Source organism: Phalaenopsis equestris, unplaced genomic scaffold, assembly GCF_001263595.1.
Source record: "Phalaenopsis equestris unplaced genomic scaffold, ASM126359v1 Scaffold000826, whole genome shotgun sequence".
Taxonomy (NCBI): Eukaryota; Viridiplantae; Streptophyta; class Magnoliopsida; order Asparagales; family Orchidaceae; genus Phalaenopsis; species Phalaenopsis equestris.
In genome coordinates, this window is record NW_018165266.1 from 104,571 (window position 1) to 126,171 (window position 21,601).

At 37.5% G+C, this 21,601-nt stretch overlaps 1 protein-coding gene across 1 annotated transcript in view; it reads left to right on the forward strand.

The window, feature by feature from the left end:
• LOC110031474 (stromal processing peptidase, chloroplastic) overlaps window positions 1-21,601 on the forward strand; it is a 200,039-nt gene that overhangs the window by 98,063 nt on the left and 80,375 nt on the right. The window contains exon 15 of the mRNA XM_020734683.1: window positions 6,227-6,364. Coding sequence (XP_020590342.1) covers window positions 6,227-6,364 — 138 coding nt within the window. The remainder of the gene's footprint in view (window positions 1-6,226; window positions 6,365-21,601) is intronic.

Consider the following 21,601-nt stretch of genomic DNA (forward strand, 5'->3'; position numbering starts at 1 on the left):
ATTCGGGCTTAGGACCGACAATGATTATGTTATGCATCATTATATAGTAAAATAATGAAAATTTTATACTTAAATATTATAAAGTTAAAAGCTAAATAAATAATTTAAATCTGTAATAACATAAGAAATAAAATTAAATTTTAATATAAATACTATGTTTTTTTAGCCTTATCCTTTTAGAAAAGTCGAAATCAAAGCTAATCAAATAACAAATTAATCGTAATCAAAGTGAGTACTCGTATTTTTAATCTAGGATGATATTTTATTATATATGTTTTATTTTGAATTATGTTCTTTCTTTATTGGGCACATTATTATTAGTATTTGTAGCTACTTACATTCATGCATTGATGTACGCGATATATTGTATATTTAAATGAATGTATGAGCACATGAATGATATGTTTATATTGGCTGTTATTTCTGCATGAGTGACTATGAAGGAGTCACTTTATGATACTAGTTGGGGAATGCTATGATTGTCGTGCACGTAAATGAAAAATGATATTAATATTTAAGTATCTTAAATGGTATAATTTTTTGACGGTGTTAATGTGACGGTTTTACAAATATAAAATGTTATAGATATGATATAAATATTGCAAGATTTATTGAATAAAATTAGATATTTATATTGATTTATTAAAAGATTAACTGACATGCATATTTCTTTTCTTTTCACTTATATTACTGTAGTTTAGAAGTATGAATATTCACTGACTTTGTCTAGTTCTTTGCTATTTTAAACTAACATTTTATGTGTAATTAATTAATTAAAGGTTGAGCAATAGGAGAGACAATATTTATAGTGGGCGTGAACATCCCGAGATGAGATAAATTTTATTATATTGTTTTAATTTGATTTGATTAATAATTGTTTTATTTGTAAAATGTTATTTATAGAGAATGAATATAGAAAATTTAGTTTCCATCATCCAACTGTCTGTATCCCTCTTGTCTAATTCTAAGCCCCGGGTTGAGTTGTGACATGGTGTAATTGAAGTAGTAAATATACGCACAGAACATTTGTTATGTTGTATTGTTCAAAAAGGTACAACAATTGAAATCTACACTTTCCAACTAAATTCCAGAATCTAAAAAATTGTTATTTTTTACATCATGATTTCTAATTTTAAGCAACCATCTTAGGCCTGACAGATAGTTGAGTCGATACAACAAGCCTAAAAATTGGATTAAGACTGACTAATTTTACTGCTTGTAAAGAAGTTTGATTTTATTTGACACCATTTTAAGAGCTCCTAGAAGATGTTTTGAAAGTGGGTCTAGCTTGGAGGTGATTGTGGAATATTATGTGAATGATAATATGCACGTTTTATAACATTTGAAAGGAGTGATAAGAGGCATTCATTAGTTTTCCTATTTGAAAACAATGGAAAGGAACACGAAACACCATATCTAATGAGGAACAGTTGTCGAGGAAGATCCACCACCTATTATTGAATAAGATAAAAATAATTCACTTGCAATATAACAGGGATACAACACTTCTTAGGGTATAAATAAAAAAATATAATCCTCAAAATACATAAAACAAAATGGAACTATCTAAAAACAAGAAATTACTATATATAAATAGTCTCTTGTAAAACTTTGCACCAAATCAATTCAAAATATGCTTAGAAATGCGGCTCACAAGGCTCGGTCATGTTCAATTGTGGGAAAATTCTCATACTCCAGGGATTCAACTTTTCTTCCGAGACCTGTCCACAATCCTATCTTGTGATTGCTGGATAGCAGAGATCGTAGATTGCTGCAACGTTTTTCTCTTTGGCCACGAGACACTTCTTCATCTTCTCTGGAAGCACCTAGATTGTGCTGTGATGTACTTTCTAAGAAGTTTTCGATAGTTACGATTAACTATTTTTATCTAGTCATTTATCTATATGTGTGTTGCTTAACAAAAATGAAACTTAATATCTAGTTTACTACGTGCGTATTCCAAAAATAGCTTATAACTTTATCATCTTTATATTAAATGATGGCATTCAGGACCTCCTTCAGTAGCAACAACTTAAGAGGTAGACTGTAGGTTAGAAAATCCTAAAACTCTCTTGGCTCCTCAAACTCATTCCTTTCTAGGACTACCAATCATAGTACTGCTAATGCTTTCTTCGAGATTTACAGAAAAATAGTTTGTGTCATCATATTCTCAAATTCTATATGAATTCTCATTATCGAACTTCTTCCAAAATAAGAGTTTAATGTGCTTTCAATTTGTGATTAAAATACAAATGTTGTTGTGGCCATCCTGTTGTGTGCAATGATTATACTACCAAGGATGGCCTAATATGATGTGACAAGCATCCATATGCTCTTCAACTTATCTCGGATAACATTCTATATGACATTTCTTGTAAAGTGTGATTATGTTATTTCTTCAGTCAAGACAAAATAAGTTTGGGTGTGCTTTTGTTTCCAATTTCAAGTTTTCGACAATTTGGGTAGACATAATTCTCGCAGCTATTTGTGCCTTCGATAATATTACACATCTTTCTCTTTACGGTGCAATGTATATGAAAGTTGTGGCGGGGCCACTATTACTTTTTCGTGGGATTAGTTTGAAGGATTTGTCGACCAATTATTATCTCTCTTGTCAGTTGGTAGTTGATACTTCTGTCTAATATTCTCATTTTCTTATGTGTGATTGTCTATCTCGTCAACTACTTCCTACTCAGTGAAAGATTTCACCCTTAAATTTGAAAAATCAGACATTATGTGCTCAAAATCATGGCAATTGAAGCACCTCCTTGTTGGAACTAGTTTTCGAGTTCTATTGATTTCCATTTTTTCTCTATTCTAGACTAGTTTTTCCTCAATATGAGGTTGCTTGGGTGCTCTATTGGGTGTACCTACCTAACCTTTTGTTTAAGATTTAAAGTGTGGTGGTCATCTGATGACGTTACTTTTTCTTGACGTTCACAACTAGGGTCTGTACGTCGATGAGGGACTAATCCTGCTGCATTTGCATTATATTACTAATAAATTGTTTTAGTCCTTCAAGATATCTTGCCTCAATGTGCTTATTTGGTTCCACTAATGCAAATTTCAGCACGAGCTGATTAAATTCCGTTTTGTAATTCTCCACAATAGAAACTCTTTAGCACATATTATAGAGTTTTATGAACATGTCTTGCACTATTCCATAATGAGGTATTTACATTGTATCCCATTTTTTATTTTAGAACATGTTGTAATTTTATTTTCTCTCACGCTGGAGTAGACACTTTAAACTTTCCTTTCATAGAGATACTCTTTTTTAACTTAAAGGCGACTAGTTTTATCATTTTGTCGGGTGAAAATTTTTTGTACCGAAGAATTGTTCTATTGTTTTGAGCCTGTTAATGAACTCATTCGAATCCATGTGACCATCAAAATCCGGTAAATCAATGTCTACTTCAATATCACTGTCCCCTCTTATAATCACTGTTAAACTGACACGACATCGACTTTTCATTGCTTGACTCTTCTTGGTGAAAAGGGTTGACAACCTCAATTCTATCCCGGTGGTCGCCGTTGTTGTTGTGGGTAACATCCTCATGCTTCGTCCTTTCAAAATCGGTGACCGCTTACTTTAATTGGAAAATTCCTCGCTGCATATCTTCCATGATAAGCTCCTGAACTTCTCGTTGAGATTCTCATCCTTTAATTAAAACTTCAACTGAAAAGAAATGTGGTTAAAATAAGGGTTAGGGCTAAATGGGTAACTTGGGAATAATTTTATTTTTTGTGGAGACATTAGGTTATATTATGTAGGATTTTGGTTTGAGACAAGGGAAAGCAAACCTCTAAACTTTTTTAGCTTATCAGATTCTGCTACCAAGTGAATGATGTGTGGTCGATGGCCTTTGGAAGATAATAGGAGGCGTGACGTCTGTCTGGGTTGAGAACCACAAAATGCTGGCTTTTACGAGGCATGATTGTGAAGGGAGATCCATGACCTATTCTTCGATAAGTTTAGGCACTACTTGCCAAAGTAAGATGATACCACACTTTTTAAGACAAAACTCAGACTGTATAATCTCCAAAATTCAAAACAAAATAAAGTCTCTAAAAACATTAAATATCGACATATAATCAGTCTCAACTAAAATTTAGCATTAACTCAATTCAAAACAGGGAAGGAGGCTCACAAGGACCGATTTCATTCAGTGGCAGGAAAATTCTCTCTGCGGACTTCTGGAGCAGAAATTTGTTTCTGTGGCTCATCCATAATTTGATCCCGTGATTGCAGGACAGCTTGGATTGCGATAGGCTGCTCCTTCGGCTTTATTTTATTAATGTAGTGTGAAAAATGAAATTATCTTTCTTGAAGACTTGATGTATTTGTAAAGTTTAAAATTTAAAGTGGTTTCTAGTTGCAAACAAATTGATGATAGTATCAAATAAATAAATTTATCATGTTTTTTAAATTTAGCTCTTCTACTATACAAAATTGATTTAAAATTGTCTCTCATGTAGAACTTGTGATGCAAAGTTGATCTCAATTTATTCAATCAACTATATAAAATTAATTTCATTTTATTCTCCGAATAACCATTTTGGATTAATTTCACATTTGAGGAGATTAAATTGGATAAATTTGATACTCTGAGATGAAATTTCCAACATAGAAATAGCCAGCGGGCCATTTTAGGATTTAACCCTAATAAAAGATAAAATACTAAAATAGTCCCTCATGCCCTGCAATTTAATCATGATCTGTGTCTATGTGTGTGTTTGTGTTTTTGTTAGTTAATCAACGGGGATTTCATATAATCAGATGGGCATATAGTATTATCCTCTACGAATTGAATACTCACAATGGATGAAAAATCTATAAAATTTAAAAATCTATAAAATTTTCAGTTTTTTTTTTTTTTGGCAGCATTTTTGTTTAAGATATTTTTTTTAGAATTTAGTATGTTCAAAGAGTTATTGCGAAGGTGGAAAAATAATTCTTGTAATAGCTTGATGTATGGAGCTATAAAGGAAAAAAAATATTCCTTTGTCCAGGTTCTAAATAGAGAGAAGATAGTGGTCCTAGGGTTTACTTTTAACTTTTCCGTGGAGTAAATTTGTATGAGTTATGTTGTGTTGATACAAATTACCAAATTAAATTTTTAACTTTATTGAAAGTTGTTTTCTTAACCTTGTCTCCCTTGTTTGCTTCGTATTCTGAAACCTACTCTAGCTTCTTTTTTGGAGTCAATGCCTTCCCTTGTTCGCCTTCCCATGTTCTTGATCATTTTTGGATTTTATCATCTTTCCTGTTCTTCCATGTCTTGTATAAACAAATATGGATATTGTTGTTAGTACTTTAAAAGCTATCTTGAGAAGGCTATCTGCCATCCTTTTTCGGATCAGCCATTTTCTCCAAATCTCATATTTCTTTTGGCACTTCATGAAATATTCTCCAATGTTACTCATGCGCATTCTAACTTGATGTTTGCTAACGAATTATGGTTTATTCTATCCTAAGATTGTGCTAGAAGCTTTAATGTTATAATAGATTAAACATTTTACAAGTGATTACTTAAAGAGGCAGAAATAAAAAATGTGTATCTTTATTTTGCTAGGTTATTAGATTTTAAAGTAGATGACATAAGTGTAATCATGACATTGACATTCTCAACTTAGCAGGAGTTATCACTATCTGAGTGAGGGCCTTCTTAAAGTTTGATTGCATTCTACTCTCTCAGCACGTGTATTTTCTTGACATTATGTATTTTGTTTTTTTGATTCTCGTAGACTATTTTTTTAAACTACTATTTTAAATATCATTAATCGTAGGAAAGTTCCAATGTTTAAAAATAAGGAAATTTTTTTGCATTTAGAGTTTGTTTGGTGTAGCTTTTGTCAGCTTTATTTTCTAGAAAGCTGCCAGGCTTTTATTTGGATGTAGTCTTTGTGTTGGTTTTTTAAAATTTCTTGAGCAGGAAGCAGTTATTTACAATCATGCTCGAGTGTGGTAGTTCCTAATAGGCCATTACTTTGGAACTTTGTAATCATTTAATTGGGCATTGTTATGAACTATAAATATTATAATTATATTATTCGAGAAATAACTTCGCAGGTCTTATGGTGTTGACTTTGCTCCCATTTCTGCTGTTAGCTAATGCTATTTGTTAATTCCTGTGCTTTTGTCATTCAATTTGTTGTGATTTAATTCGAAGTTGCTGCTATTGTTGAACCAACTATTAATTGATTATTGGTTGTTATTCTCCAGGTTGAACTATTCTGTGTGAATCACCTAATAAACTGTTCTTTGGAGTCCAATGAGGAGGTAATCTGTATGGAATTTCGATTTACTTTGAGAGATAACGGAATGAGAGCTGCGTTCCAACTTTTGCACATGGTTCTTGAGGTGAATTTATGTTACCATCAATGTTTATTTTACCCATTTCAATTTTCCTATTAATTTTCTTTGATTTTTTTAATTTAAAATCTAATCATCATCAAAATGCATATTACTAGGAGATGGTTTGAAATCGAAGTTATCCCTGAAATCCAAGAGGGAAAGTAAAACACAAACACAATTATCAGGGTGAGGCGGGAAGGTGTCGGTGGCTAAGTAAATTGTTGTTGGAAGGCTATGTGGCGGTGGATCAGCCTGTTGAACAGCAATGAGGGGCTTTGAAAAGTCAGTAGCTGATTGATGGAGGTGGCAACAGCTGACAGAGAGGGTGTAGGAAGGGGCGGAGCAGCTAGGGAGATGTAGGGAGGGTCGAGAGCAGCAAGGGGCGGTGTAGGATGTGGCATAAACAAGTAGGAAAGGTGTAGGGGGGCGTTAGTAAGCCAGCGTGGTGTAGGAAGGGTGACGTCAAGCAGGCGAGGTGCATGGAGTGCAGTAGCAAGTAGGTGCAGATGATAGGAAGGGAAATATGTGGAGATATTCCCCACCATAGAGTAGGATACAACTAGATATTCACTTGTTCTCGAATATAATCCTAGCACGGGAAAAGACGCCACCGATAGAAAAATTGAAGCAAAGTGTGAACCCTAATCAGAGAAAGCAGCATATATAATATATATATATATATACAAATAAGAGAAACAAGCAGATATAATATATATATATATATATATATATATATATATAGTTCGTCGTCGTCGAGCGCGAAAATGAAAATGAAGACGCGTCGCAACGTCGTCGTCTTCTTCGGTAAACAAATCGAACAAAGCGATGTCGTTGGGTTGGAGAGGAGAGACGATTTGCGAGCTTAGCCGGAGAAAGAACAGCGTCGGGAATGACCATCAGGTGAAACTCTAGCAGACCCGCTGCAGATGCCAGCATATGCCATGTCGGGCCTCCACTGACGCTAGCTCGCTCGCTCGCCTGCGCTCGTCGTTCTTTCGAGCCCAGCAACGCAAGGCTTTCCTCCTTTGCGCTGCTTCGCTCCCTACGACGAAACCGCGGCGTGTGCTGCTTTACGCCCTGCGACGAAACCGCGCCGTGCGCTGCTTGCGCTGATCGACGGCGTCTGAAATGGAATCAGTGCTTTCCTACGCCACCGCCCTCACCAGTGGTAACCCCGTCTCTGCCCCTCTTTCCAATATGTTTCCACAACAATACCATGACATTTTTGCACTTGACATTGAGACCGGATTTCTCAAAAAAGCTTCCCGTAAAAATGATAAACTTGCAATCTTTCTCAGTGAGACAGAGATCTCCACCCTAGTTGCGCCCTGCCGACTGTTTTTAGTAGGTAAGGTTCTTTATGGAAACCCTAAACTTGAACTAATTCGAAAGAACTTTGAGCAAATGAAGCTGAAAGGGGGTTGGAAGATCAGTAAATTGGATGGTCGCCATATTTTTATTCAATTATCAAATGATGAAAACTACACTCATTTGTTTGTGAGAAGACTTCTTCGAATAGAAAATCAGGTGATGAAGGTTTTAAAATGGACGGTGGATTTTGACTCTCGTACTGAACCTCCTATAATTCCTGTTTGGCTGCGTTTCCCAGGTTTGAAGATCCGCCTTTTTGATCAAGAGTTTCACTTCGCTTTAGGGGTGGTATACGATAAACCCCTCAAAACTGACACCCCTACAGTAAATCGAACTCGACCTTCAGAAACCAGAATTTTGATAGAAAGGGATATTACTTTACATTTTCTGAGAGAAATATGGATTGACACACAACATCAGGGATTTTGGCAGCAAACAGAACTTGAACAAATACCACTTTATTGTACTCACTGTCGTATGTTTGGACATTCTACTTCTCAATTTTATCAGTTGCATCCAAATTTAAAACGTTCAAGTAAAAACGCTTCTGGATCTGCCCACCTCATACCTGTCGTTGACACGATGCCACCTCCACCTCCCACTATCGGAGACAATACTCTCTCTGTTCTTCCGACTGATATATTGACAGATGGTTTACTTGGGTCCGATAATCAGGATAGTATTGAAGCTCCACATCCCCAAAATGCTTCAGGTGCTGAAGAGACATGCTTACCATCTCTCCAGAATCAGAGTGTTGTTACTGTTAGTCAGGAGCTAGGGGCTCATTCTCTCCTACATGCCCAACAATCTGTTGACCACACCGATCAGATGAGTCAGTCCTCGTATGAGGAATGACAGGTTTACACATCTAGAAAGAAAAAGAAAAATAGAGGCAGACCCCAGCTTGAGAACTTAATGGATGATACTCTAGTAACTTCGGTTAATGGAACGACACTCAACAATTTGTTAGTTGTATCCGGTCCTAGAACCAGAGGCACAGGCAAGACCAAGTTGGCTCGTGTCTAGCAGCTTATTTCCTGCAAGTTTTATTTTTTTTTTGTGTTTTATCCATGTTTCATCCTTTTAGGATGCTAGTGTCTGCTGTATAGTGTCTGAAGAAAGAATGACAAACCCGATTTGTTTCTCATTGATGATAAAACAAGTAAATTGGCCTGAGCATGTAGATATATTCTTGTTGGAAAATTTCCCTATGGAAATCCCAAGCTTGAGATTATTAGAAAGTATTTCGATTCTCTTAAGCTCACAGGGAGTTGGAAAGTTGGTTCGTTAGATGGCCGTCACGTTCTCATTCAACTCTCAAATGACGCAGATTATACCCAACTCTTTGTTCAAAAAGTTCTCAAAATCAATAATCGCTTTATGAAAATTTTGAAATAAACAGTGGATTTTGATCCTAAATTCGAATCTCCTATTATCCCAGTTTGGGTTAATTTTCCAGGGCTCAAGGTGCATCTCTCCAATTATGAAACCCTTTATACATTGACAACTGCTTTTGGGAAATCGCTGAAGCTCGATACTCCCACGCTTGATACAACCAGGCCATCTGAAGCTTGTGTGTTTGTAGAGCGCGACATCACTCAACCCTTTCCATGAGTGATTTGGATTAGCTTCTCTCATCAGGGTTATTGACAAAAGATTGTGATGGGACCTCATCCCCATTGCTGCTCTCACAGTGGAATGTTTGGCCATAGCTCTTCATCCTGTTATCGGCTGCATCCCCATCTACGGTCGGCTGTAGCCCCACCTCCTGTTTCTCAACACATTTTTGTGGAGGTTATACCCTTTTCCTCTCTGCCTGTGATACCTACTGCTATGCCCATGGCGGATACGGTGCAAAATGGTTTGTCTACTGATATTGTTTTGGAAAATGTTGATAAGGGTAGATTGTTGGAGGAGGGCCAGGTGGTTGCCCCTGGAAGGCAGGACACGGTCACTGCTCATTCTTCTACTTGAGTGGACATACTATCCTCTCAGGCTCTACCTACCGTGGAGGGTGCTCAGGCTCCCCTCTATGAGCTGATTGAAGATGGGGATGAAGCGAACATTCACATTCAGATGACGGAAAATGTGTCTCCTAATTCTAATGAGGAAGATTTAGAGCCAAACACAAATCATCTTCTATTAATCAGTTGGTAAAACTACTTGTTGAGAGAGCAGATGTTTCCTAATACTGAAGGACTGTCCTATACAAACTCAGGAACTCATCGCTACAGCTGTCTTTCCTTCTACGGATCAGACTGAATAGTCTCTAGAAGAAGAATGACAAGTTTACACTTCTCGGCGGAAGAAGGCTGGGGACACTGTTCAGCTTGAAAATTTAATGGGTGATACCCTGGTCACTCCTGACAATGGAACAACACTTCAGCGACACTTGTTTTTGCATGTTTCCTTTTTTTGAGTTTTTGTATCTTTTTTGTTGGGATATATTTGTACCATGTATCGTATGAGTAGGACATCATCTATTGGGCCCTTTCATACAACTTTTTGTATCATTTTTTATTTCAATATAATCAGCCCTAGGGCTTCCATAAAAAAATATATATATATTTTGAAAAGCACAAAGACTGATTTTATTGAAAGAGAAAAGATACATAAATTTTGTATGAGAGCTCTTAATAGAGGCACCCCACCCATACAATACCAAGTACAATAATATCCCAACAAAATAATACTGATAGACTCAAACAATTTAAAACATGCAAAAATCAAGTAGCTAGGGATGAGCAAGTTTAATCCTGTCTCTTCTTCCTCTAGTTTTAGGAGCGGAGATAGATAACAAACTTTGAAGTGTCGTGTCATTGCAAGGAGTAACCAAAATATCATCCATTAAGTTTCCAAGTTGGAGTGTATCTCTAGCCTTCTTTTTTCGCCGAGAAGTGTAAACCCGTCATTCTTTATCTGAAGACTGGCTCATGGGATCCTAGGTCTGATTAGATATTAGAACTGCAGTAGAATGAAAAGTAGTTGTTGCCACAACGATAGATTCCAGTGTATGTGAAGTGTAAATTGTTACCTCTGCACCTGATGCTTCTTGAATAGGAGCTGCGGGGCTATCCTGATTTTTGGTCCGAACATTATCTCTTATAGTATGGTCAGGAGAAGGGTTTCTAGAGGCAGATACCAACTCTTGTCTTGTGGTGATTCTCTCAGGTTGACTGTCATCAATTTTGTTTGAAGTGCATTTAGTCACGTGGAGTGCACTAACATATTCTTAGTTTTGACTATTGGTTCTCAACTGTGGGTGCAATCTGAAACAGTTCTCTTGCGGGTGTCCAAACGACTTGCTGTGCTTGCAGTAGTAACGTCTTGGTTCTATAATGATTTTTTGTCAATAACCATTGTGAGCACAATCATGCTAGACTTTTACATCTGGTAGTGTAGTATCCCTTTCAATCAAAATCTTTGCAGTAGAGAGCCTTAAGAATTGAACAGTAGGTATGTCTAACTGCAAAGGTTTTTCAAGGATAGTCCCAATTGCATATAAGATAAGTATGTCAAAGAATTAAAGCTTGAGTTCAGGTAATGAAAATTAGATAGACACAATTGGGGGTTTTTTTACTGGGATAAGCACTGGGGTCCATTTAAGCAATTTCATATGATTGTGTTCGATTGTGATGAATTTCTTTGAGAAAATATTTATGTAATCTTTTTCTATGCTCACCTATATCATAACATGTCTTCCGTCGAAAAGACCCACCTGCCAAACCTCAACTAGTTTGAAATTATCAAAAACTTTCATGATAATCTCCATCTTAGGGCGACCAAATTAGAACTTTCCAACTTGTCTAAATTTGTATTTTCCTGCACGAGTAGAAATTTCAGCGTTAGAGAAGAATATTGCTGGTTTGTCCGCCTTTTTTTCTACTTTTTTGATAAGATTGCAATCCCCATGCTTGCAACAGAATCATAGTACATCTGCGGGAATATTGAACTATCAGCGAGGTGAAAAGGGGAGTTGCGTTTTTGAACTACTGTAGCATAGGAGGGTTTTCTCACCTTTGGAGTAGGTTCAATCCCAAGAGAGGAAGGAATAGCTACCATGAAGAAAGGCTGTCAAGACACTGCAAGGAAGCAACAGACGGCTGGGGTAGACCTGGCTTAGATGTCGAGCAGAGCAGTGTCGAGCTAACGCTAGAGAAGACCCCACGAACGCGAAGCACAAAAGCGAATAGCTCTGCCGCCAAACCGCAACACGGTGAGACGACAGTTCTGCCTCTAGGAACACAACGCGAGCACCAACGTCGACGACGAAGACGAAACAGGGAAATAGACGACGCGAGGGATCCGTGTAGCTGACGAGAGATCCGTGTAGCAAACGCTAGGGCTCGCCATGAGGTCAAAACCCTTGCAGAGCGGAACAACGACAACCACGATGATTCTATAGCGCTCATATGTGTGTATATATATATATATATATATATATATATATTTATATATATATATTTATATACATATAAATACATTGTGTGGGAGGGCTCAAGCATGACATCCTGCCCACACAAAAATCACAAATGATTCCAAAACTAAAAAACATAGAAAAATACATTAGATACTTAAATAAAAAGCCTAACAATGCCAAAATACGTAGTATCAGGTGGCTAGAGAGCGACCTAATTTGATCATGCCTCTGCCACTAGTTTTAGGAAAGGAGCAAGCTAATAAGCTGGTAAGATGATCACCATTGCCAGTAGTAACCAATGTATCATCTAATATGTTCTCGAGCTGGAGTCGGCCTCCATTCTTCTTATTTGTCCCAGAATAGACATGTCATACCTCATCCGAAGAATTAGTCTGATGGGGTGGTAGAGATGAAGCAGAAAGAATACCAACCGTTGTACACATAATAGGTTCTAGTATATGTGAAGTATGACTTGCCTCAACTCCAGATGCTTTCTGAAGAGCTGGAGCTACGAGACTCGTCTGATTATCAGTCTGAACACTATCATTTGTAGGTAATAATCCATCAGTATTATTTTCTATGGGGTTTGAAGGTGTCAGTATCACATCACTCGCAGTAATAGTAACAGCAGTGTCATGGGAGGGGGGTCCTTGGCAACAGACACCTCCTGTCTGGTAGTATCCTCCTCATGTGGAACTCCCCAGGTGGAACTAAAATGTCAGAACTAAAATGTCAAGAGCAGTGAGGTTAGACCCATCCTTATTCACTTGAAACTTAGATTTCAAATTTAGATGAAACTTATGACATTTATAAAGGACATGACCAAACATATCACAGTGGGTACAATATGTGGGTTTATGCTTCATAACGATTTGTTGCCACTAACCATTTTGGGTTGCGCCCAACCAGACTTCAGTAATATTAGGTAAAGTAATATCCCTTTCCACAAGTATTATGGATACTGAGGGTCTGATTAGGTTGAAAGTAGGCCAATCTAGCTTCAAAAGATCCCCAAGGATGACCCCAATAGAGTAGAGACCTGATGGTGAAAAAAATGCAGCTTAAAACCAGATAAACTAAACCATACGGGTACAGTGGGAGTTTCATGATTTGGGTTGAAATCAGGAGTCCACTTGAGTAGCTTCATAGGTTTACCAGCGATGTTAAAATATTTTCTGCAGAAAATTTGAATGTAGTACTCAGACACGGTTAGTTGAATCAAAACATGTCCCATTTATGTGCCCCACTTTCTACTTTCCTGTTAATTTGAGGTTATCAAAACTTTTCCAGATAATTACCCAATATGAGCAAATTTGAATTTGTCTGTCAACGTTGAAATTTCTGATGTGGAGAAAAAGTGTATTGTCTTCCCACTTTTTCTGCTTGCATTCTTAATGAAGGGACAGTCACCTGTACCAGCACGATGCTCCTTATAACTTGAAGGGAAGACAACTTCCGTCTCCCCTGAGGATTACCCATCACGTGGGCAAATGAGGTTTTGCCAGGTTCAACCAAAAAAGAAGGAAACTCTATCACAATAAAGAGAAGCCCTACAAGTTGGGCAGAGGGAAAAAAAAAGACGAGCCGAAGAATTCGGGGCGAAGCTGCGCAAAAAGGCAAAATTTTTCCCTCAGGTCTACGTATGGCCCACTCCGTCCGCTACCCAACTAAAAGGCACCATGTGGACTTACAGACCCATATTTACACGTAATGAAAAAGGCAAAAAAAAACGTGTTTAAGCCCAGCCCAGCCCGACGTGCAAAATTTTGCGTATAATCCCGCCTTTTTTTCGCCTTCCCTCCAGTATTTTTCGTATTATTCCCTCAAAAACTTTTATTCTGCATAATGCAGTAGAAAAGAAGGTTTCAAAAAATATTTTTTTGACTCTGTTAGGGTTTTGTCGCTGTATTTATGATAGAGATAGCTTTTACTCTTAATGAAGAGTTAGAGCACATGGATGACGAAATTAATGTTAACGCGGTTGAAACGGAGGTAAGATTTTTTGCTTACTTGAATTCATTTTTCGTTTTTCAGTTTTTTCTTTGTTTGTCGTGAGATTTTTTTTTATTATTATGTGGTTAGGTTTATATTATCTGCGGTTATATTGAAGAAATACTCAATAATCTGAGAATAACCCAACAATAACCTAAAAATAACTCGAGAAAAAGTAACTTACCAGCTCTTTTAAAAAAGAGTGTAATATTCTGTGAATCTTCAATTGTTGTGAGGTTGTTTTTTGTTTATTCAAGGGTTTAGGGTTTACTTATCTGCGGATATATTAAAGAAATACTCAATAACCCAAAAATAACCCTACAATAATTTAAGAATAACTTGAGAAAGTAACCACCAGCTCTCTTAAAAAAAGTGAAATATTCTGTGAATCTTCGGTTGTCGTGATGTTATTTTTTCATGATTCTGTGGTTAGGATTTATTTATCTTCGAGTACATGTAAGAAACACTCAATAACCCGAGATTAACGTAACAATAACCTAAGAATAACCCGAGAAAGTAACCTACCATCTAAAAAAAAGTGAAATATTTTGTGAATCTTTGATTTTCGTGAGGTTATCTTTTCATTATTCTGTGGTTAGGGTTTATTTATCTTCGGGTACATTGAAGAAAAACTGAATAACTCGATAATAACCTAAAAAAAAGCTAAGAATAACCCGAGAAAAAGTAATCTATCAGCTCTTTCAAAAAACTGTGTAATAGCTATAGGGTGGGTTCTTTTCTGAATATATGACTTTCTTTATGGTATAATTTAAATTTGTAGTTATCTAGGCCCGAAATAGATTGCAATGATCTAATTGCTCGTAGCTTTCTTAATACTATTGTCCGTAATGAGGAAGAGGCTTACAAACGTAATGCTATTGTCCGTAATGAGGAAGAGGCTTACAAACATTATTGTGCTTATGCATATTATGTTGGTTTCACTGTACGCAAGGACCACACAACTTCTTGGGCTAAATCCAAACAAATTAAGTCGAACGATTATATTTGTGAAAAATCAGGTCATAAAAGAGAATCGCAGCTAGCCACTACTGTAAAGTACAGAAAAGCCGATACAATGACTAGCTGTCAAGCAATGATTCACTATGCTATTGATCTTGATGACAACTGGACCATAAATAAATTTGTTGAAAGTCATAAGCACCCCTTGGCTGAATTCGGTGACAAACACCTTCTACGTTCCAGTCGGAGGATTAGCGAGTTAAATGCAAATTTGCTGAGGTCATTGACAGGTTCTGGGATTAGAGCAACAAATGCATTTAATTTCCTTGCTACAGAGGTTGGTGAAGTTGAAAACTTGGAGTGTACGAGACAAGATGCATAGAACTTCATTCAAAGGGATAATAGAAGTAGAATTGAACAGGGTGATGCCAACTCTCTCTTATAATTATTCATGGAGCGCCAAAATGAAGGTAGCATGTTTGCATGGGATTTCCAAAGTGATGAAGAGGGCAAACTTACAAGTTTTTTCTGGAGTGATGAGTCTTGCAGACTAGATTATGATTGTTTTGGAGATGTCATCATTTTCGACACTAGCTATCGTTTGAATAAGTATAATTTATGTTGTGCTCCTTTCGTAGGGATTAACCACCATCGACAAAACGTTGTATTCGGAGTTGGTTTTTTATCTGACGAGACAATAGAATCCTTCAAGTGGTTATTCAAAACCTTCATTCGTATAATGGATGATAAGCATCCAATTACAATGTTTACAGATCGGGATCAAGCTGTTACAAGAGTCATTGCAGATTGTTTTTCATTCACAAGACATAGATTATGCCAATGACATATCTATAAGAAATTATCGTTGAAAGTTCATTGCGGTGTGACGTACAAGAGCGTTAACAATCTATTTTACAAATGCATGAGCAAGTGTGATTCGGAAGAGGAGTTCGAAGTTACTGGGGCTCAAATGATCGAGCAAGGAAACCTGCACAACATGTAGCTAGATGCGTTGATAACTGGTCAACTGCATTCAATAAAAAAATTTTCGGAATGAGAATCTTATCTACGTAAAGAAGTGAGTCCATAAATAATGTCTGTCATGATGCATCTAAGCCCACTAGTTCCCTCACAGATTGTTTTCTGGGTCTAGAAAATATTATGAAGTCATGGAGAAAAAACAAAAAGGATGAAGACTTCAAAATCTTTCAGAATGTTATTATACCGACAGTTAAAACAAGCCCAGTGTTGAGGCAAGCTGCAACGTATTGTACCCGAAAGCTCTACTCTATGTTTGAGGAAGAGTTACTTCATGGGCTATGTGAATTGACTGTCGATTTCTAAATTGGGAGTCCATCCGAATTCTATGTTAGAGGTTTGGATAATCAGGACACGAGTAGATACTGACTTATTACATTTGATAAGCTTAATTGAGATATCACTCTCCACGAGTCCTTAATGCTAACAATATAACAAAGATTCCCGAGAAATATTTCTTATTAAGTTGTTCTGCTAAGGCAAAGAAAGATATCTATAATATTTTTGGATACAAACATATGAAAGACTCTTAGGCTCAATTGTCTGACACAACTTCTAGAGGAATCCTATTTCGGTCACATGCTCAAGAGTTTGTCTACCAATTAATTAATAAAACTCAAGCAAATGAACGCGCCAAGACATATATTTATTGAAAACAGGGTCTGAAGGTGTTGATGATGTATTAGATGGGAAGGATCCTAAACTAAATTGACCAAACAAAAAAAGGAAATCCCATAACAGTAGCTGCAATGTGAATGATTCTTAAAAAATGAGACCGAAAGATATTTCTAACGCGAGGATGAAAAGATACTGGGAAAAAAACAAGAGAGCCAAAGGTATATATTTATACATTCCATATATTTATCGTTCTGCATTCCATATATTTAAGATTATATGTAAAATTAATTTTCTTATACTTTTACCACTGTATGTAGGAAAAAATTAAGAAACATTTACGAGCCAAGAAGCCAAGAACCGCACATCCATTCACATCCATTACGACGCAAATACGATTGCAGTGTCACACTCTCTGAGTCAGAAAATTGTGACACCAGATCCAACATGCTCTGTGCCCAATATAATTCATTTATTTTAATGTGTTGTGCCCACTTTAACTTATCTGTATTAATGTACTAGTTCATATAACATTATTCCAAATGGAAGCTTTAGATATATGATTTGTAATTAATCTGTATGTTGAGTATAGAAATTAGTTATCTGATTGTGTAATGTGATTGTAACCTAACAATACCCCAACAATAACCTAACAATACCCCAACCGTAACTTAACGATACCCCAACTTGCCGAGACAATACCCCAAGAATAACCTAACAATACCCCAACAATAATCTAACAATACCCCAATAATAACCTAATAATACTCCAACCATAATCTAACAATACCTTAATCGTAACCTAACAATACCCCAACAATAACCTAACAATACCCCAATAATACCCTAATCGTAACTTAATAATACCCCAACTGTAATCTAATAATACCCCAAGATCAACCTAACAATACCTTAACAGTAACCTAACAATACTCCAATAATAACCTAACAATACCCCAATCGTAATTTAACAATAACCCAGCCGTAGACTAATAATATCCCAAGAATAACCTAACAATACTGTAATAATAACCTAACAATACCCTAACCATAATGGTCAGCACCTTACCAATCTGTTAGTTGGATCCCTACCGAGAACTAGAGCCAGATGCAAGACTAGATTGAGATGACCCACACTTTTTCAGCGCTTGAATGGTTTTTTGAGTTTTTTCTTTTATTTATATATGTACCCATCTTTTACTTTTTTTGATGTGTTGTACAATGTGGGTTGGGAGCTTAGGCCCACCCATACAAACATATCTGTATTTTTATTTTTAATATATTAGCCCTTGAATTTTTTAATATATATATTTATATATATATATGTATATATATATATAGATTCCATGTCGCCCCACCGCTCTGCTAGGGTTCCGCCCCATGGCGAACCCTAATGTTTCGATCGTCATTGCTGCCCCGATCTCCACTCTCACGCGTCCGTGCTTTGGTGGCGTCTTCTGCTGCAGAGAAGACGCGACGCTGCGTCATCCCGCAGCGCCGCTCGCCGGAGTTTCGCGGGCCTCCACTGACGCTAGCTCGCCCGCTCGCCTGCGCTCGTCGTTCCTTCACGCCCAGCTACGCAAGGCTCCTCCTTCGCGCTGCTTCACGCCCTACGACGAACCTCGACGTGCGCTGTTTGTGCTGATCGACGGCGTCTGAAATGGCATCAGCGCGTTCCTACGCCGCCGCCCTCTCTAGTGATAACCCCGTCTCCACCCCTCTTTCTAATATGTTTCCACAACGATACCATGACAATTTTGCAGTTGACATTGAAATCAGATTTCTCAAAAAAGCTTCCAGTAAAAACGGCAAACCTGCAATGTTTCTCACTGAGGCAGAGATCTCCACCCTAGCTGGGCCCTGCCGACTGTTCTTAGTAGGTAAGTTTGTTTATGAAAACCCTAAACTTCAACTAATTCGAAAGGACTTTGAGCAAATGAAGCTGAAAGGGGGTCGAAAGATCAGTAAATCCATTCTCATTCAATTATCACCCACATTCTCATTCAATTATCAAATGATGAAGACTACACTCATTTGTTTGTGAGAAGACTTCTTCGAATTGAAAATCAGGTGATAAATATGTTAAAATGGACAGTGGATTTTGACCCTCGTACTGAACCTCCTACAATTTCTGTTTGGCTGTGTTTCCCAGGTTTGAAGATCCACCTTTTTGATCAAGAGCTTCCCTTCGCTTTAGGGATGGTATACGTTAAACCCCTCAAAACTGACACACCCTTAGTGAATCTAACTCGACCTTCAGATGCCAGAATTTTGATAGAAAGGGATATTATTTTACCTTTTCCGGGATAAATATGGATTGACACACAATATCAGAGATTTTGGCAGCAAGAAGAACTTGAACAAATACCACTTTGTTGTATTCACTGCCGTATGTTTGGAAATTCTCATTCTCAATGTTATCAGTTGCATCGAAATTTAAAACCTTCAAGTAAAAACATTTCTGGATCTGCCCCACCTCATATGTGTCCCTCCTCCGCTCCTGAGTGCATTCCACAAACTATTGAAACACCGGTTGACACGATGCCACCTCCACCTCCCACTATCGGAAACAATACTATCTCTGTTCTTCCGACTGATATATTGGCAGATGGTTTAATTAGGTCCGATGATCAGGATAGTATTGAAGCTCCAAATCTCCAGGATGCTTCAGGTGTTGAAGAGACATGCTTCCCATCTCTCGAGAATCAAAATGTTGTTATTTGTTAGTCAAGAGCTGGGGGCTCATTCTCTCCTACATGCCCAACAATCTGTTGACCACACCGATCAGATGAGTCAGTCCTTGGATGAGGAATAACAGATTTACACATCTAGAAAGAAAAAGAAGAATGGAGGCAGACCCCAACTTGGGAACTTAATGGATGTATTCTAGTAACTTAGGGTAATGGAACGACACTCAACAATTTGTCAGCTGTCTCCGGTCCTAGAACTAGAGACAGCGGCAAGACCAAGTTTGCTTGTGCATAGCAATTCCTGCAATTTTTGTTTTTTGTGTTTTAGCTATGTTTCATCCTTTTAGGATGCTAGTGTCTGATGTATCGTATGGGTATAACATCTTTTTTTTATCCTCATACAATCTCTATGTATCTTTTCAATTTCAATAAAATTAGCCATTGGGCGTTTATAATATATATATATTGAAAAACACAAGGACTAAATCTATTAAAAAAAGGAAAGATACATAAAGATTGTATGAGAGGACCCAATAGAGGCATCCTATCCATACGATACAACACACACAAACGCCCCAAAAGAGAAAAGATACTGGGAAACCTAAAAAAAGAAAGATACCAAAATCACAGAAAAGAAGTAGCTAGGGACGAGCCAGTTTAGTCCCAGTTTAGTCCTGCCTCTGCCTCTAGTTCTAGGGTGAGATCCAACTAACACTAACAAATTGTTGAGTGCCGAGTCATTACCCGAAGTAACGAAAGTATCATCCATTAGGTTCTCGAGCTGAAGTTTACCTCCCTCTTCCTCCTTGAATAGACCTGTCATTCCTCTTCCAAAGACCGGCTCATCTAATCATCGTGTTGGTAAACAGAATACCGGGTAGATAAAAGCTGATGAGCACCAGAAGGATTGTTAACTGTTGCAACGACTGTAGGTTCAAGTGTGTGTGAAGCATGAACTGTCTCATCTTCACCTTATACTTCCTGCAATTGAGGAGTGTTTGAAAGTATAGGTTGCTCAACGGGGTCATCCAACTTCTCATCGATCGCAGAAATAGTATTTTCAGGGGGAGGGTCAACAGGAGCCATTAAATCAGACACCATAACCTGTTTTGTGGTAGTTTTCTCTCCAGATAAAATAGATATGTCTAAAGCAGTGGGGTCAGATCCATTATTATTCACTTGATCTTTAGATTTTCAAATTAGGGTAAAACTTATAACATTTATCAAGGTTGTGCTCAAACATATTACAATGAGAACAATAAAGAGGTCTATGCTCTATAACAGTTTGTTGTCAATATCCATTGTGAGTTGTGCCTAACCAAACTTCAGTTACATCAGGTAAAGTAATATCTCTTTCAACAAGTATTCTGGCCACAAGGTCTGGTTAGGTTAAAAGTGGGTAGATTCAACTTCAAAGAGTCCCCAAGTATGACACCAATAGAATAGAGAACCTGATGATGAAAAAAGTGTCGTTTGAGACCAGGTAGACTAAACCATACCGGTACAGTAGGAGATTCGTGCTTGAGGTTAAAATTAGGAGACCACTTGAGTAGCTTCATTTGTTTACCAGCAATGTTGAAATATTTTTTGGAAAAAACCTGAGTATAGTCTTCAGGCACGATTAGTTGAATTAATATATGTCTCTCATCCATGAGCCCCACTTTCCACTTTTCTGCTAATTTGAGATCATCAAAACTTTAATTGATAACGTCCATAGGTGGGTGTCCCCTTTGAAATTTTTCAATAAGAGCAAACTTGAATTTATTAGTCAGGGATAAATTTTCTAGCTCAGAGAAAAACAGTGTTGCTTTCCCACTTTTCCTGCTTGCAATCTTGATAAAGGGGCAATCACTTGTACCATCCCGTTGCTCCTTATAAATTGAGCGGAAGACAACTGCCGTCTCCCTCTGAGGATTACCCACCACATGAGCAAAGGAGGCTTTGTCAAGTTCAATTGTAGACGAAGGAAGCTCCATCACAGCAAGAGGAGAAGCCATGCCAAGTCGGGCAGAGGCAAAAATAGCGAACCGAAGAGGTCGGGGTGAAAAATTGCTGTTGTCGAAGCCGGGGAATAGTTACAGCTCGACGAGGCAGGTCGCAAAACAGTTGCAGCTCGACGAGCCAGGTCGCAGAATAGTTGCAGCGAACGAGAGCGAG